This window comes from Misgurnus anguillicaudatus, chromosome 4, assembly GCF_027580225.2.
Source record: "Misgurnus anguillicaudatus chromosome 4, ASM2758022v2, whole genome shotgun sequence".
NCBI classification, from domain to species: domain Eukaryota; kingdom Metazoa; phylum Chordata; class Actinopteri; order Cypriniformes; family Cobitidae; genus Misgurnus; species Misgurnus anguillicaudatus.
In genome coordinates this window covers 25,593,833-25,612,341 of record NC_073340.2, presented here as the reverse complement: position 1 = coordinate 25,612,341, position 18,509 = coordinate 25,593,833, and the positions used below count along the sequence as shown (strand labels likewise).

The 18,509-nt window shown below is 36.9% G+C and overlaps 2 protein-coding genes across 2 annotated transcripts; one reads left to right on the top strand and one right to left on the bottom strand.

The window, feature by feature from the left end:
- Positions 1 to 431: 431 nt before the first annotated feature.
- On the top strand, positions 432 to 11,813 carry acsl5 (acyl-CoA synthetase long chain family member 5). Its single transcript, XM_073867054.1, has 21 exons — positions 432 to 587; positions 1,459 to 1,637; positions 2,767 to 2,873; positions 3,033 to 3,097; positions 3,192 to 3,293; positions 4,131 to 4,230; positions 4,973 to 5,151; positions 5,265 to 5,297; positions 6,473 to 6,524; positions 6,614 to 6,687; positions 6,774 to 6,851; positions 6,953 to 7,087; positions 7,334 to 7,468; positions 7,608 to 7,703; positions 8,641 to 8,713; positions 8,794 to 8,882; positions 8,963 to 9,083; positions 9,190 to 9,329; positions 9,450 to 9,551; positions 10,913 to 10,984; positions 11,322 to 11,813. The coding sequence occupies exons 2-21, from the start codon at positions 1,480 to 1,482 to the stop codon at positions 11,454 to 11,456; spliced, it is 2,046 nt and encodes a 681-aa protein (XP_073723155.1). The 5' UTR covers positions 432 to 587; positions 1,459 to 1,479; the 3' UTR covers positions 11,457 to 11,813.
- zdhhc6 (zDHHC palmitoyltransferase 6) lies at positions 11,717 to 18,494 on the bottom strand. The gene is made up of 11 exons (XM_055176515.2): positions 18,303 to 18,494; positions 16,000 to 16,529; positions 15,823 to 15,914; positions 15,564 to 15,723; positions 15,254 to 15,415; positions 15,101 to 15,154; positions 13,212 to 13,379; positions 13,084 to 13,125; positions 12,851 to 12,996; positions 12,676 to 12,722; positions 11,717 to 12,601 (listed from the first exon to the last, which is right to left on the bottom strand). The coding sequence occupies exons 2-11, from the start codon at positions 16,264 to 16,266 to the stop codon at positions 12,501 to 12,503; spliced, it is 1,239 nt and encodes a 412-aa protein (XP_055032490.1). The 5' UTR covers positions 16,267 to 16,529; positions 18,303 to 18,494; the 3' UTR covers positions 11,717 to 12,500.
- Between the last annotated feature and the right edge of the window lie 15 nt (positions 18,495 to 18,509).

The following is an 18,509-nucleotide window of genomic DNA, read 5'->3' as shown; positions in this document are numbered from 1 at the left end:
GTGATTTTTAAATTGCACTTTGTACCATCAAAACTTTGATAGTGCACTATTCATAGTTATGCAAAAATGTATACCTGTATGAAACCTGCTATTAAGTAAAAAAAAATATAGCAGTGGCAACCATAAATACATTTTTAGACAGTTTAGATCTACAAATAAACTGAACTGGCAATAATATTGTTAAAATCTAATAACTAATGTTTTTACTTGATCAATGCACAGATTTCAATGTCACACTGACCAGCAAAGGCAAATGTTAAAGTCCACGCTGTTTCATTTCACACTGTTCCACATGACAAGTGTGCCGGCTTTAAACTCTTGTGAGTGATGCCTGCGAACACACATTTAGTGCACATGACTTAGCTTTGATTTTGTTCAGTCATTTGCATTATCAGAGAACAGATAGCGGCATTTGGTTCAAAGGTCACAGGTGTTCGTGTGCTGTGAGATGTTTTATTGGATCTGAGACCATGCCTTCATCAGTCTTCTTGTGTGCTTAGGAGATCTGTGCATGGGACTCTCTTTCAAATCTTTTGCATTCAGCTCCATCACCTAAAGGACACGACAGACTCCCGCAGGTTACCCAGGTACTCTTTATTTGCTATGTTACATAATGCATTACATTGCATAATGCATACCAGTTCAGTGTAGATTATGACATTATTTTGAATTGATATTGACTATTATATATTATAAAACATTATGCTGCAAATGATGATTTCTTTAAGTGAGCTGTGATTTTAAGTTGGATGTTTTGAATTTTGAGATAAACCTTTTCATATCAGTAAGACGAGGACTTACTTTTTTAAACATAATCAGATGCGCTGTTTTGGAGGAATGCTCTTCATAATATAAGATTTATTGGACACATGACATGTTTTTACCTTTTACAAAGGTTTGTTGATGCTCTTGAGGCTGGATTTATAAAACTATTGTTAAATGCTCATAATGTACACTTTTCTTAAGAGTTGATGTTAAAATTAAACGATAAGCAAATGCAAAGTGTTTAATACTAAATATCACATTGAATCCTGTAAGCCAAGGATCTAGGTGTGTTTTTTTGCATTAGCTAATGCAATATTACATTAAACTGTAAAGAAGACACTGAACAAAAATAAATGCAGAGAATATTGGAAATCATCCGGCTATCTTTAGCAATGGAGTATATTTCATAAATGGACTATACTATGCTCTTCAACCTTCAAACATACTTTCACTCTCACCTTTGCCCCCTCCAAAGGTCATATACATTTACTGTCTCTTTAACACATTTGCACACACATCAATATCTTTGCATATCTTCTAATCACCTTAGCGTCAAAGCAGCACAGCAATCTAATGACAGAGACCTTGAACTTTATGTAAATTCATCTACATTGATGCAGCCACACTGAAGTAAATGTGAATACTGCTTCTTATGTGTAACCTTAATCTATTTACTGTTGTTTCTTCCTATAGCTCCAACACGTCCACTGCACCATGGATTTCTTGTTTGAGTTCCTTTTTACCCCGTTGTCCACATCAGGATTGGTTTTCCTGTTTAGTCTTGCAGCTGTAGCCCTGTTGCATCTGAACACTAGACCTAAACCAATGCATCCACCAACAGACCTCAACCGGCAAAGTGTTGGCATAGCGGGAGAGTCTTACATTTTCACTGTAAAAGTTTAAATCAAAGTACTGTATGCTCTATCAATTAATATAGGATACGAAGGCGAAAGTATAATGTTGATAATGATTTTTAAGTATAATTTTACACCGATCAGCTATAACATTATGACCACAAGTTCTGCTACTAAAACAGCCCTGACCCATCGAGGCATGAACTCCTCTAGACCTTTCTATCAGAACCAGCAACATTTGGCCCTTGTCAAAGTCACTCAGATCTTTACGCTTGCCCATTTTCCTTGCTTCTAACACATCAACTTTGAGGAAAAGTGATCTTGACAAGGGCCAAATTGTGAGACGACTGGGTCAGAGCATCTCCAAAACCACTGCTCTTGTGGGGTGTTCCCAGTCTGCAGTGGGCAGTACCTCTCAAAAGTGCTTCAAGAAAGGAAAAGCGGTGAACCGGCGACAAAGTCATAGGCAGCCAAGGCTCACTGATGCACATGGGTAGCGAAGCCTAGCCCGTTTGATCCGATCCAACAGACGAGATACTCTAGCTGAAATTGTTGAAAAAATTATTCTGATAGAAAAGTCTAGTGATGTCCATGCCTCCAGTCAGGGCTGTCTTAGACTGAAAAGGGGGACCTATACAGTATTAGGCAGGTGGTCATTAAAGCAATAAGCCCCAAGAAGCAGTGGGTTACCAGTGCATTTTATAACAGCTAAGGGGCGTTGTTAGGCACGAGTTTAGCTGTTATAAAATGCACTGTAACCCCACTGCTTTGCGGGGCTTATTGCTTTTATAAAACGGTTATTCATATGCATAACGTTAGCAGGATATCATAAAATAAAACACAAATAAATGGTAATTATATTAGTACAAATATTACTCTTCCGCCAAACAAAGTAGTTCCTCAGAATTAAGTGTGGCTGCAATAGAGTGCAGTTCCCATCCTACCTTCATTTGTCCTCATCACCTTATCACAATTTTCAGCTAAAAACGATAATTCCATTTTTGTGAAGATTTTATCACGGCTTAGAACGCCTTTCAACCAATCAGAATGAAGAACCAGAACGGGCCGTTTTATAAAATGTGATTGCTGATCGGTGAATCAATGCAACTCTATAGGCTTCAATGGTTTTATATTTATTATCTCAGGGTGGTGCTAGAAAATCAGCACTCATGAAAGATGACAACTTGATCTCATACTTGCACGAGGATGCCAAAACTCTATACGAGGTTTTCAAAAGAGGGCTTCACATCTCAGGTGAGAGGTCAAAATCTACAACATTTTTATTTATGATTTAGAAATGAGCTTAAGTACAGGCTAGCTATTCATGTGTTGAAATAACTCTCTGGGGCTTGATCTAATATCCACTTATTGGTGCATGATTGGTCAATAACATATTGAATCTGTTCTATGCAGGAAATGGGCCGTGTTTGGGGTACAGAAAGAAAGGGCAACCTTATCAGTGGCTAAAATACAAACAGGTATTTGTACCAATTAAAAATAAAATCTTGGGCACAAACTTAATGAAGGAAGAATTAAAGTCTTTGCTCCTGGCTTTTTCTCTGGCTGTCTCAGGTTTCAGACAGAGCTGAATTCCTGGGATCTGGACTCATTCACCGTGGCCTAAAGCCTTCACAAAAATCATTCATCGGCATCTTTGCCCAGAACAGACCAGAGGTGATACAATGAGTAAAAAAATGTATAAATTATAATGTGTATTAAACACATGTTTAGTGCATTACACTGTCACAAAAAAAAAATGGTTAAAGGAAAACACCACAGATTTTCAATATTTTACTATGTTCTTATCTCAAGTTTTATTAGTTTTTAATAATTAATTTTATGAATTAATACATCCCTATCTTTTTTAATGCATGCACTTAATTTTTGTACAGCGGGTCATAAATATTTTAGCATTTAGCCTAGCCCCATTCATTCGTCGAGGTCGAAGTGCTGAAAACTAAGTGCATTTCCGTCATACAATATAGTTCTCATTTTTTTATTCACTTAACAAAAAATAGCCACGTTTATAGCACATTTTGTGCCACTATACTTACTCGTGTAACTACTCAAGTAACAGTCTTTAAATAGGAAAAACATGGAAGTGTTTGGTGACTTCTAAATTCATCCCTGTTTGGATCCTAAGGAATGAATGGGCTAGGCTAAATGCTAACACATTCACGACGCACTGTACAAAGATTAAGTGTACGTATTGAAAAAATATATGGATGTATTAATTCATCTATGTTGAGGTAAGAACATAGTAAAATATTGAAAAAATGTGGTGTTTTCCTTTAAAAAATGGTCTCGAGCTGTCACTGATGCAGTACACCTTAAAAAAGTCCTAATATTTACCATCCTGGTACAAATATGTATACATTTACCAATATGTACCTCTAATATGAACTCAAAAATGTGTACTTTTTAAAGGGTACCGCCCCAGTGATGGCTAGGGACAATTGTTTGACCACTTTTTTTGACAATGTCGTTAACACTTCTCTTTTCTCCATTCAGTGGATTATCTCTGAACTGGCTTGCTATACATATTCCATGGTGGCTGTTCCTCTTTACGACACCTTGGGACCTGAAGCCCTTGTGTTCATCATTAATAGAGGTAATTATACCTGCTTGCTTGCTTGCATGCTTCATTAGAGGTGTTGGTTATAGCAGCTTTAGCCATAACACCTGCTGAACTGCTTGCGTAATCATCACTTTATTGCTGAACCTGCCAACCTCTAGTTCAAAGCAATTACACATTGCTTGCCTTCATACATTTGTAAGTTTTCTTTTGCAAATGATTAGGATTATACTGAAAGATGATGTTTTTCGACGAAAGATCCTTATAGGTGCTTTCTGCTAATCCCGTTTTAATGGGGAATTAGAAATAGAAACAACTATAAATAAATAATTTCTACATAAATCTGTACCTTTTCTGTCCCTGGGGTGGTACCTTTACAGATATACAATACATACAGTAATACAATGCTGTACCTTTTGGGTACATTACTGTACCTATGGAGCTATTGTGTACCTTTAAAGGTTTAGTTGTACCCCTAACATTCAACTGATATATACCTATATTTAACTACAAAATAGGTCCTATTGTACCCAAAAAGATACATCATATACCCATAAAAGTACAAAAAGGAACCTAACCCTAACCAGATAACCAGATTGCTTTATTTAATATTATTTAAAGTAATAAAAAACAAATGTTAGTACGACATACTGATCACATCATTTATTAAATGTGCATGTTAATGTTTAATTTACGATTATAGTTTTTAATCTAATCAGGTTGAGAATATCTGATTGGATCTTGTTTTGAAGTACTCTGTATTTTCACATCTCTGCAGCAAAGATATCCACAGTAGTGTGTGATAAGCAAGATAAGGCAGAAATTCTGCTGGCTAACAGTGAGAAAAACCTCACGCCTGTTTTAAAAACCATCATCCTCATGGACCCTTATGATGCTGCATTGACTGAAAGAGGATCTAAGATGGGCGTGGATGTTCTGTCTTTGAAAGATGTAGAGGTACATTGAGATTGAGGACAATAATAAAACAATCATGTGACATGATCTGATATTTTGTACTGCTTCTGTGTCTTATTACAAAGTATATAATAATTTTACATTTGTGCTTTTAGGCCCTGGGAAAAAACAATCTTCAGAAGCCAATTGTAAGTAATAAACTTAACCCAAAAGGAAATTTTATTCCTCTGAGGATGCTCTTTCAATCTCAGATGTTTCTCCTAAAATGGTTAAACTCTAAAAAAATACTGGCTTATTTTCAACCGAGCTTTGGGTCAAAAAGGGACAAGCCCAGCAGCTTGGTTGGAATTAACCCAGAACATTTTTATATTTGACCTTGGGTTAAAGCAACCCAGCTGGCTGGGCTCGTCCCTTTCTGACCCAATGCTGGGTTAAAATTACCCCAGCATGTTTTGGTTTAGAAGCCTATTTTTGGTCTTGTTTTAAAGAAGACACTTTAAAGTTTTTTACGGAATTGATTGGAAGTGAAAATATATAAAAAAATTGTTATAGCAGTTTGATTTACTGTAATAGATAAAAAATAATGCCATATAGCATTATTTTATACATAAAATTATAAAAAAATTAGGTTTGTGTTGGTTTGCTGCATACTCTTGTCACAAATTAATAAATTACAATTACTGCATTATTATTACTGCTAAAAGATTTTGAAATATGAAAACTACTTAGACCTTTCCAACAATATATAGTTTGCCATGATAGATAAAAATTTACATGCAAAATATTGAAGTAAACTCAGGTGTCCCGCTCAAGGGACAGTGCCAGTTTACGCGTTTTAAATTGGTAACACCTATTTTTTTTTAACTTATATTTTAATAGGTTTACATTTTAAGTGTTACCAGTTGAAATCATTTTTTAAGTAGATCCAACTTTCCCTTTTTGCAACGTAGAAACAAATAATATAATTGTAAAAATCCAGTAAGCTGTAAAATAATCTGGATTTGGGTACATTTGATACATTTTTATTGAATATTAAAGTATTTTGATTGCATACTTGGTAATTTTGATCTCAGTTTCTAACATTTATATCACTTTAAAATAAAAAAAATTAAATAAAGACTTTTGCAAGATGTCTGGGTTATTTTCTCAGGAGAAATATCTGAAACACAAGACCAAAAGTGTCGATTTGCCCTCCATTTCATCTCATTGATGTCTAGGATAAATACTTCTGTGAAGAATCTGTGATTTCTCTAATGGGGATTTTAAACTGCAGTTTCATCTAGAAGTTTATACTTTATACATCACATTATTTTACAAAATTACAAAAAAGTTTGTAATTTTGCATTTATTTTTAATTTTTTAGCCACCCAAACCAGAAGACTTAAGTATAATATGCTTTACCAGTGGAACAACTGGTAAGTGTGTTGCAATCTCTTCTACACCCCGTAATGACCTCACAAACATGACTCCGGTGTGATCTTAATACCATTGTTCTTTACTTCAGGGGATCCAAAGGGCGCCATGCTTACCCATGAAAATGTGGTTGCTGATGCAGCTGGTGTGGTTAAGATCTTTGAGGTACATTAGCCTGATACGATTTTTACAAAGTCTCTATTAAGTAAGTGGAGGTTTTAATGTTGTATGTCAAATCCATGTTTCTTCAGAGCGTCTTTGTGGCGTTGCCATCTGATGTGTCCATCTCGTTTTTGCCGCTGGCTCACATGTTTGAGCGAGTCGTACAGGTGAGGCTGCCACTATCATCTCAAGATCTTTCTAACTATTAATGTCACATACAGTACAGAAAAACATAAAAGTCACTCTGGCTATGTGTAATGTGTATTAGACAGTGTTGTATGGTGCTGGAGGTAGAGTTGGGTTCTTTCAAGGTGATATCAGACTTCTTCCAGATGACATGAAAGTCCTGCAGCCCACCGTATTCCCAGTGGTTCCACGTCTTCTGAATCGGATTTATGACAAGGTATTCCCATATTTTTACATTCTCAGAAAAAGGCACAAACGCTGTCACTAGGGTGGTACCCTTTCAAAAAAATGCATATTTTAGTTCTCCAGTGGTACATATTGGTACCTCAATTTAAACCCATTAAATAAATTAAAACATTTTGTATTGATGAGCCCCACCCATATACGTGGCAAAAAGAAATCGGCAACCTATAAAATTATATTTATTTGGTGATTTTTCATAGTTTTTCTGTTGTCTGCTCAGATCCAAAGTGAAGCCCGGACTCCGTTTAAGAAAACACTTTTAAACTTTGCCATCAAGAGGAAACATGCCGAGGTGAAACAGGGGATCATCAGGAATGACAGCTTATGGGACAAACTCATCTTCCACAAAGTGCAGGCATCTCCACAGCAGCTGATCATGACAGGCTATCTGAATGTGTCATAGTATTTCTACCCGGAGAAGAGTTAAATTTACGGTAATAAAAGTAAAGTGTTTCTGGTGAATGGTTTTCAAAAGTTCTTAATTGTCCCTACAGGCATCTCTCGGTGGCCGTGTGAGGGTGATGGTGACTGGGGCCGCCCCCATCTCTTCCTCTGTGCTCACTTTCCTCAGGGCGTCACTCGGGTGCCAGGTAAGAAACCCTTCATCTGGCTCTATCATAATGTTGTTTAACAAGTACAATTAAATCACGTGGAATATCTTTATCCCTCAAAGTGCCGTCCAGTTCATAGATTTCTGGTATTTTAATTATTTTCACTTTTTTTTTATTTGGTACAGCTCACGTGGCCTCAAGGGATAGTAACACGTCCATCGAATGCACACTTAAAGGGACACTTTTTTTAAAAAATATGTTCATTTTCCAGCACCCCTAGAGTTAAACATTTGATTTTTACTATTTTGGAATCCATTCAGCTGATCTCCAGGTCTGGTGGTACCACTTTTAGCATAGCTTAGCATAATCCATTGATTCTGATTAGACCATTAGCATTACGCTAAAAAATAACCAAAGAGTTGTGATATTTTTCCTATTTAAAACTTGACTCTTCTTTAGTTACATTGCGCCTTCTGCAGCCATGCTACTTCAGCAAAATACTTGATTATTACCCCAAAATGAAAGTACAGTCCCTAGCAATATCTGCTTAGAAAATCTTAACTTTTAATTTTCTGTCAGTCTTAGTACACAATGTAACTAACAAGGAGTCAAGTTTTATATAGGAAAAAAAGTCTTTGGTTATTTTTTAGCGCGGTGCTAATGTTCTAATCAGATTCAATGGAGTGTGCTAAGCTATGCTAAAAGTGTTACCGCCAGACCTGGAGATCAGCTGAATGGATTCCAAAGCGGGAAAAAAAATCATATGTTTAACTCTAGGGAGCTGGAAAAGTAGTATATATCCATTTGAGTAATTTTGCCACAAAAAACATTGTTTTTCAACTATTGAATATTAGGTTAATCTGTGAAATTAATAATTAAACAAATATACTTAATTTGTTATTCTAACAGACTCTGTAAGTGTATTGATCTGGTGTCACAGTGACCCATAGATGACCCCCTACGTCCTGCTTTCCAGATTTTCGAGGCATATGGCCAGACCGAATGCACAGCTGGCTGCACTTTCTCCATGCCTGGTGACTGGACCACTGGTGGGTTCCTGTGACTGAAAATAACCTTTTGTTGCATAATCTCGGTTGCATGACCTCAATTTACAAACTCTTGATTTCAGGCCATGTCGGAACTCCTTTTCCATGTAATTTTGTGAAACTTGTTGATGTGGAGGAAATGAATTACTTCGCATCCAATGATGAAGGGGAGGTAATGACATATCATTTTATTTATAAACCTTAAACCAATACGTCATTACAAGCTCTTATAGCTTTGCCATCTGGTTTCAGGTTTGCATAAAAGGGAAAAATGTATTTGTCGGATACCTCAATGACCCAGAAAGGACAGTAGAGGCTTTGGACAAAGATGGTTGGCTGCACACTGGTGACGTAGGCAAATGGCTGCCGAGTGAGATTCCAATGTTTGTTGTTGATACTTTCCTTATTATGACAGTCTTGTCTGCGCAAGACAAACTTTTAGCGTAAAGTTCATATTTTGTTCTCAATTTACCAGAGTGGTGTCTTGAAGATTATTGACAGAAAGAAGAATATCTTCAAACTGGCCCAAGGCGAATACATTGCACCGGAAAAGATCGAAAATGTTTACATTCGGAGTGCTCCGGTTGCCCAAATATTTGTGCATGGTGACAGCTTACAGGTAAATTAGTTCTTACATTTTTTTTGTTGCACATGAATTGTAATTGTTTGATAATAATGAAATCATTTTATCTTAGACAACTAAGAAATTTATCTAATATCTCTAATTTGATGTGTCCAGTCCTGTTTGGTAGGCATAGTGGTGCCAGATCCTGAGGTGTTACCAGGTTTTGCAGAAAAATTGGGAGTGAAAGGTTCAATAGAGGACCTGTGTAAAAATCAGGTGTGTGGTCATATAATTTTTAAGTATATACACTCACCTAAAGGATTATTAGAAACACCTGTTAAATTTATCATTAATTCAATTATCCAATCAACCAATCACATGGCAGTTGCTTCAATGCATTTAGGGGTGTGGACCTGGTCAAGATAATCTCCTGAACTCCAAACTGAATGTCAGAATGGGAAAGAAGGGTGATTTAAGCAATTTTGAGCGTGGCATGGTTGTTGGTGCCAGACGGGCTGGTCTGAGTATTTCACAGTTCTGTGTATCTGCTCAGTTACTGGAATTTCACGCACAACCATTTCTAGGGTTTATAAAAAATGGTGTGAAAAGGAAAAAACATTCCAGTATGTGGCAATCCTGTGGTCGAAAATGCCTTGTTGATGCTAGAGGTTAGATGAGAATGGGCCGACTGATTCAAGCTGATAGAAGAGCAACTTTGATTGAAATAACCACTCATTACAACCGAGGTATGCAGCAAAGCATTTGTGAAGCCACAACACGCACAACCTTGAGGCGGATGGGCAGAAGACCCCACTGGATACCACTCATTTCCAATACAAATAGGAAAAGAGGCTAAATTTTGCAGGAGCTCACCAAAATTGGACAGTTGAAGACTGGAAAAATTTTGCCTGGTCTGATGAGTTTCGATTTCTGTTGAGATATTCAGATGGTAGATTCAGAATTTGGCGTAAACAGAATGAGAACATGGATCCACCATGCCTTGCAGGCTGCTGGTGGTGGTGTAATGGTGTGGGGGATGTTTTCTTGGCACACTTCAGGCCCCTTAGTGCCAGTTGGACATCGTTTAAATGCCACGGCCTACCTGAGCAATGTCCATCCCTTTATGACCACCATGTACCCATCCTCTGATAGCTACTTCCAGCAGGATAATGCCACAAAGCTCGAATCATTTCAAATTGGTTTCTTGAACATGACAATGAGTTCACTGTACTAAAATGGCCCCCACAGTCACCAGATCTCAACCCAATCGAGCATCTTTGGGATGTGGTGGAACGGGAGCTTCGTGCCCTGGATGTGCATCCCACAAATCTTCATCAACTGCAAGATGCTATCCTATTAATATGGGCCAACATTTCTAAAGAATGCTTTCAGAACTTTCTTGAATTAATGCCATGTAGAATTAAGGCAGTTCTGAAGGCGAAAGGGGGTCAACACAGTATTAGTATGGTGTTCCTAATAATCCTTTAGGTGAGTGTACACGTGTCTTTTATACTTTCAGTGCAAAGTACAGTGTTTTCCAACCCAGGGCAAAAACTTGTTTTGTTTCTAAAATGTGATAGCGAAATGTGATATTTACACATATAATGTTGCTCAATTAACTCTTTAAACTTTTGCAGGATGTTAAGAAAGCCATCATTGCTGACCTTATAAAACTGGGACGTGAAGCAGGGCTGAAGTCTTTTGAACAAGTAAGCACTTCTTGATAATATACACTGTCAGAAAAAATGGTCCCTAGCTGGTACTGGGGAGGTACACATTTGTACCTAAAGATGTCATATTATTACATCAAGGGTACATACTGGTACCAAATATATACATACAGTATATGTACCTACATGGAAACCTTTTAAGGGGTTCCGACCCCAGTGACAGCTTGGGACCATTTTTGTCTGACAGTGCAGGTTATTACTGGCTACTGCCTTTATTAAAAGTACCACAGTAAAAGTACCAAAGTACCACCAAGTTCCATTATAAAGAGCATCGGACACATTGCTTATATCATTTGTTTTGTTTTCCTCTATGAAGGTGAAAGATGTGTACCTGCATCCAGAGATGTTCACAATAGAAAATGGTCTCCTCACTCCAACACTTAAAGCCAAAAGGGCTGATCTCATCAAATACTTCAAAGTTCAGATAGACAGTCTTTATGCTAATATATAGTGCACTGTGAAGTAAACAAAAGTTTGAGTTTTTGTGAATAGTTTCACTCTTTATGCAGGTCTTGGTTACGCACAGAACTTTGGGACGTCCTGTTTAACATATTTATAACACTGAGCGGTGTGTGTTTTATTTTCTTTATCTATATTTTCTACATCTGGGTATTGGGATTTAAAAAAAATAAATGATCTTGAAAGATTGATTGTAAATTGAAGGTTATTAATTTATTTTTTCAAGGAAGGAGGAATGCAAAAAAACATTAATACTTTAATTTGTTTAATGTAATTATATTTTCATATATAAAGCACAGAGCAAATTTGTTGTTTGTCTATCCATTAAAAAAGACTTACATTTACTGTACAGAGCATGGTTTATTTGTCTTCGAAAACGTCAGCAAGGTTAACTTCAGTTTTACAAAAACGTAATCAAAAATAAAATTGTTATTTCTACTATACAAACAATTCATGACTAAGACTTTGTTACAACTTGAGGTTAACATTGCATAATCACTGAGGGCATCAAAAAAGAGAACGAGAGAAAAAGCAAGCGAACGAGAAAATGGCAAGAAGTAAGAAAAGTTTCAAGTAAGCATCTCGATAATTCCCCATGAAGCATATACCATACATACACCATCAGAAAAAATGGTTAATAAAGATCCGTTGCTGTCACCGGAGCGGTACCCTTTTAAAAAGTACACCGTTGCACCTAAAGAGTTCATATTAGTATCTCAATGGTACATATTGGTAACAAATATATACATATTTTTTCAAAGGGTACTGCCCCAGTGACCATTTTTTCTGTCCAATCCTATTTTTATAAATAATTTTATTACATTTCTTTATCATTTGTCAATTTCTGTGGCAGTTGTTCTTTGGAAAAACACAAGTTAACTTTGGGTGCCAGTATCTGTTGGTTTTGCCACCACTTTAACACTTCAGCGCTGGTGCATTGAATTGCTTTAGAAAAAATTCAGATTCAAAATGTGCATCACTGCTGGTTTGCAATGCATCAGGTCCTCTGTTTGAACGAAAACGACACATTTCTGCATCACTGTTCCTTCTTTTCTTCACTCGTCGAATTACTCGCAGAGTCATAGTGACACTTCTCGACACATCGCCGTGGAAACCATCCTCTGATACGAACTCCAGCTTAAATCGTGAAGAAGGGTATAAGTCACACATTTTTAAAACACTTTTTCTTTCCATAATCAAACAGCTTTTACCTTTTATCTGTTCCTCATTTAAAGCCTTGTCTCCATACATCCACCACCTAAACACACCAGGAACACATTAACATACCATGACAACTAAAGTTTACCAGTCAATATACACAGCTGGTCTTTAATAAAACATTTTGATAACATAAACTAAAAATTCTATCAGAAACACATGTCTCACTTTGTTCCTCTTGTAGCAAAGATGGTCTCTCCGTTTGTCAGTTTGATTCTGGGCTCTTCTGTACAAGGGGTCCTAAAAAACGTATTTAGGCCCTTTCCCAGAGGGCAACAAGCACCGTTGTAGTCCTCAACTACTCTGTATTCCACCTGCAAAGTGATGTTTGTCATTGTAGTACTTCTTTAGTAAATGCTGCCCTCTAGTGTTTAAACAAAGCCATTACATCTTATACTCACACTTCTTTGACGTTTATCGTGTTTTTGCTTTAACTGCTCAATCTGTTCAATAAAACATAAATAAATAAATAAACATTACAAATTATACAAATTACCTATAGAATTGCTAAAAAACATTATGCACATACAGTTAAAGTGTATTGGTTACACTTTTCGTGCACAGGCCATTCGATCCCGTCTCCCACTGGAGTTCCAGACCAGGTGAACACCTGCTTGAAGTTCTTCAATCTGCTGCCCAGGTCATAAGGGAAGATGAACTCTTCACCGGTTTGGTAGTACTGAATTCTGTCTTTGGCCTGGAAACACAGTTGCAGTAATATAATAAACCACACAGGATCCACTGACCTAGATACATTCATGCTATAACAGAAACTCTATTCTTCACAGACGTTAAACCACATGCTTTTAAGATGACAGTACTGCAAACGAGCAGTTCACGAAATTACGAAAGGATTTGCATATTCATAGATCCCCGTGAGGAAATTACATTCAAGCAGTTTTAAACAATATAGAAATTACTGTCACAGAATAAACTTTTACATATGCTATAATGATGCTCAAAGATGAGTTTGAAGTGATAAAATTATACTGGGAGGCATTATGGGGTGGTTTCCCAGACAGGGATTAGCTTAAACCAGGACTAGGCCTTAGATTAATTAGGAAATATAACTAGTTTGAACAAACATTAACCTTACTAAAAACATTACTTGTGTGCATTTTGAGGTAAAACAAAGGGCACTGATGCGTTTTAAGATATGTCAGTGCAAGTTGTTTGCAGTTTGGAGAGCACTTACATTTATTTTAATCTGGGACTAGTCTAATCCTGTCCGGGAAACTGCTCCTAAGAATAATACGTATTATAAGAATTGATTTTCAGCTATTTAAAAGATAAGTCTTCAAAGAGTGTTGCTTTGTATTGGATCATGGGGAAGGATATTGGATTAAATCACTTTGAGGCTGTTTCCCGGACAGGGCTTATCCTAGCTCCAGACTAAAATGCATGTTTGCGGTGTCTTAATGTAAAGACATCTTGCACTGACGTATCTTAAAATATATTAGTGCCATTGTTTTGTCTCAAAATGGTATGGGTATTAGGGTATGTTTGTAAAAACTACTTAAAGGGACACTCCACTTTTTTTTGAAAATATACAAATTTTCCAGCTCCCCTAGAGTTAAACAATTGATTTTTATTGTTTTGGAATCCATTCAGCTGATCTCCGGATCTGGCGCTACCACTTTTAGCATAGCTTAGCACAATACATTAAATCTGATTAAACCATTAGCATTGCGCTATAAACTAACCAAAGAGTTCCAATATTTTTCCTATTTAAAACTTGACTCTTCTGTAGTTACATTGTGTACCAAGACTGACAGAAAATTGAAAGTTGCGATTTTCTAGGCAGATATGGCTAGGAACTATACTCTCATTCTAACATAATAATCAAGGCCTTTGCTGCTGTAACATGGCAGCAGGAGGTGCAATGATATAACGCAGTGCCTGAAAATAGTCCCCTTAGTAACTTTCAATGGCAGGGAACTATTTTCGGGCCCTGCATAATTTCATTGCACCTCCTGCTGCCATGTTACGGCAGCAAAGTCCTTGATTATTACGCCAGAATGAGAGTATAGTTCCAAGCCATATCTGCCTAGAAATTCCAAACTTTTCATTTTCGCTCTTAGTACACGATGTAACTACAGAAGAGTCAAGTTTTAAATAGGAAAAATATTGAAACTCTTTGGTTATTTTTTAGCACGATGCTAATGGTCTAATCGGATTCAATGAATTGTGCTATGCTAAAAGTGCTAGCGACAGACCCGGAGATCAGCTGAATGGATTCCAAAACGGTAAAAATCAAATGTTTAACTTTAGGGAAGCTAGAAAATAAGCATATTACCAAACAAAGTGGAGTGTCCCTTTAAATGCCCTAATATAACTAAGGTCTAATCCTGGATTAATCTAAACCCTGCCTTGGAAACTGACCCTTTGTGTAACCTATAAGAAAAATATGTTGCTTACTTTCTCCTCAATCCATGCTTCGATTGAGGTTTTGTTCCGAAAGATCACCTTCATCTGAAAGAAAAGAGAAAATCGTACTTTGCAAATACCAAACACTCTAAACACCGTACCAGGAAATTGTGGATTAGTTTGACTTTATTTCGTAATTCATACCTGTATATAAAACAGCATACCAACAGCAATTGTGGTACCCAATGCCAGTCCTAAGGCAAAGAGAGTGGCAGCGAACGCTGCGATGCTAAAAGGCATTATGGGACGGTGGATGTGTCGGGCAGAGCTCATGTCAATCTTCACAGAGCTCCACCCAAAAGAGATCTACGCCATGAAAATGAGCCAAAACATCACTATTAGAAATATGCATATATTTATAATTTCCTTCAATACTTTAAGCATATAACATGCACTACAGCATTTCTGTTACATGTTACAAATAATATTAATATGAGAGCCGATAAAATCTTACCCGGTCATACAGCTGAGTGTACATGGTCATGACAAATATAAAGGCAGAATGCATGCAGCCCAGGGGAGCAAGCAGGAGAAAGCTGGTGAAGTATGCATGATTTAAATGCCCACAGCAGTTGTTGATCCATGGACAATGATGATCCATCTTCATCACACACCTGAGGATGATGGGAACATTTATTCTTTTGATATGGCCTACACCCGGGGACCATTTTTTCCGACAAAAATGGTTTAGAGTGGGATTCAGTTAAATCTACCTGTTACACTTGCGGCAGTGATGCGACCTAGGGGCTTTGAAACCTTGGCACACTCTACAGAATTGTAAATGCATCATGTCTTGTTGCTTCTCCTGTTAGAAAACACAAGCAATATGATATTAGACAAATTTGATTCACTGTAAGACACAAATCTGTTCAAAAGTATATATTCCTTACTGGTTTCCACCCCAGAGGAATGTAGCCAGGGCCCACGAACATGGCATTGAAGTAGTTGTAAAGAATGAGGACGGTCCAGTTGATAAGCATGATGAAATTAATGCTCCCTCCAGTGGTGTCCAGTGGCCAGTACCAGATAATCGAGTCCAAAACGGCCATGGACGAGCAAACACCGATGACCGTGAGAGCGATGATCGGACCCCAGTGACAGAGTCTCTTCACCTCATGGAGGTTCTCAAACACGATTATAGCAGATAGAATGTTCATGTTTTTTTTGTATTTATATTAATGTTTTTAGTTATGTAAGAGATGAAGTGGTCAGGCGCTTTGTATCTGTTTACTGCAATGAATGAACCATGAAGAGGTCAAAGGGCATCTTTTCTGTCTCCTCCAAAACAACCAGCAATCTGCTACGTCACCAGTCACAGGGGCCAGCCGTCTCTTAAAATTACAGACTCTGTCAGTGTGTGGCATCCTTCCTTACTAATCCTCCGATCACTTTATCCCCGATCTGAAGTCAAGCCAGCCATCTACAGAAAACACAGGAGGGCAAAATTATTCAAAAGGGAGCAAATAATATGAATTATGGGGGTTTTCTCCTCCTAGGAGTTTACCCTCTGGACTAGCCAGGAGGGTTTTTCTCCTAGTTTTTTTTCGTCCCCTGGAGAGTCCGCCACCTTTGGCTTAACTTACTACTTTATTGTATACGTTACATTATTACTACGCTCGCTTTTCTATGCTTTTCCTACATCTATTAATGTAAAGCTGCTTTGAAACAATTAACAATTATGAAAAGCACAATAAATAAAATTGAATTGAATTTTGTAAAATCTTAATAATCTCATAAATTTATGGGATCTTCTTTAAACAGTGTTTCTAAATACAAATGTATGTGTATAGGCAGATGCTTTTATCCAAAGGTACTTACAGTGAATTACAAATGTATACATTTACCAGTATGTGGTCCCTGAGATTGAACCCATTACTTTTTGGTGGGAAAAAATGTTTTTTACACTAATGCTAATAGCATGAAATATGTTACTTGTGTCATTCAAGGGTTAAAAAGTTTGGGTTTTAAAACAGCAGTTAAAAGATGGCTGTTTGGTGATTACATGTAATCTTGGATACATAGTATGGAATATATCTTGAATTCATACTGAATAATTGATATTATCTTGTTTCCCTTGCACATTTCTCCATCCTTAATAACATTCAGGACCACAAGGGAAATAAATATTTTCTTCAGACTTTATTCTGTATTTTTTATTTTTATTTCATTTAAAATGTATGGGATATTCTTGTACCTTTTTGTAAAGCAAACTAATTCAAATCAAAATCATTATTACTACCAGTGTATTTGATATGGCATTTTGGAGGAAATTATAGTTACCATGGTAAGGTTTTTCAAGGGCCACAACCTAATATGCACATACCTGTTGGACACTGAGGTTAAAATGATTTGATGACATTTGTATTCACTTTACATTGCGAGTCTACACAAACTTCACATTTTTAAACTACCAAGTGCTGTTCGGGACAACATTTATAAAGGGGACATATAATTGGGTCCCTGTGCTTCTATCAACCTAGAAAATGTGAAAAAGAACAACCTAACAACTTAGTTTTGGTAAACCATTCTCTGCAAGCATGTGAAAAATAGGTCATTGAAATTTGGCTCCCCTTGTGATGTCAGAAGGGGATAATACCCCCCTTAATCTGCACTATCCAACCATGGCACTGCCATTTAGTGCAGAGATCAGCTCATTTGCATTTAAAAGGACACACCCAAAAATGGCACATTTTGCTCAAGCTCAAAGTGTCAATGTTAACATGCTATAATAAATTATCTGTATGATATTTTGAGCTAGAACTTTACATACGTACTCTGGGGACACTAAAGATTTTTTTGACATCTTAAAAAAGTCTTGTGAAATGTCCCCTTTAAATATCCTGTTAAACATCCTGTTGCTGCTTTCTGCACTCATCTTACAGTTTGCATTCAGTCTGATTCTGCATTCAATTAAATGACATTCAGTACATTGCAGTATTAAATGTTGTACTGCAAAAGTGAGCTTTATCTCTATCTATATATATACGTAGACCACGCTAAAATACAGGTGTATTATTACTGTAACGTTAGATCCTAATATCTGACATCGACTGCTGGCTGATAAAAGAGACATCACATGCAACGATGCGATGCTTTTTAATCCTGATGGCAGATGTATAGATTGCAATGAATAAAAAACAAATTGCTTTGAAAATTGAATAAATGACATCTGACACAACCAACACACACATACCTCGACACTTCCTCGTTTCTTCTCCAGCACCAACAAGAAATAGAGATATACAGATCTGATTTGCCAAACACAAAAATATAATTAAATAAACACGGAATTTAACGTAAACGACGGTGTCTAATTTAAAATCGCCTTTTAAAAAGAACAAAACATTATTCGTGAAGAAACATAAAGCGGCAACCGCACATAATGTACCGGGCGGAACCA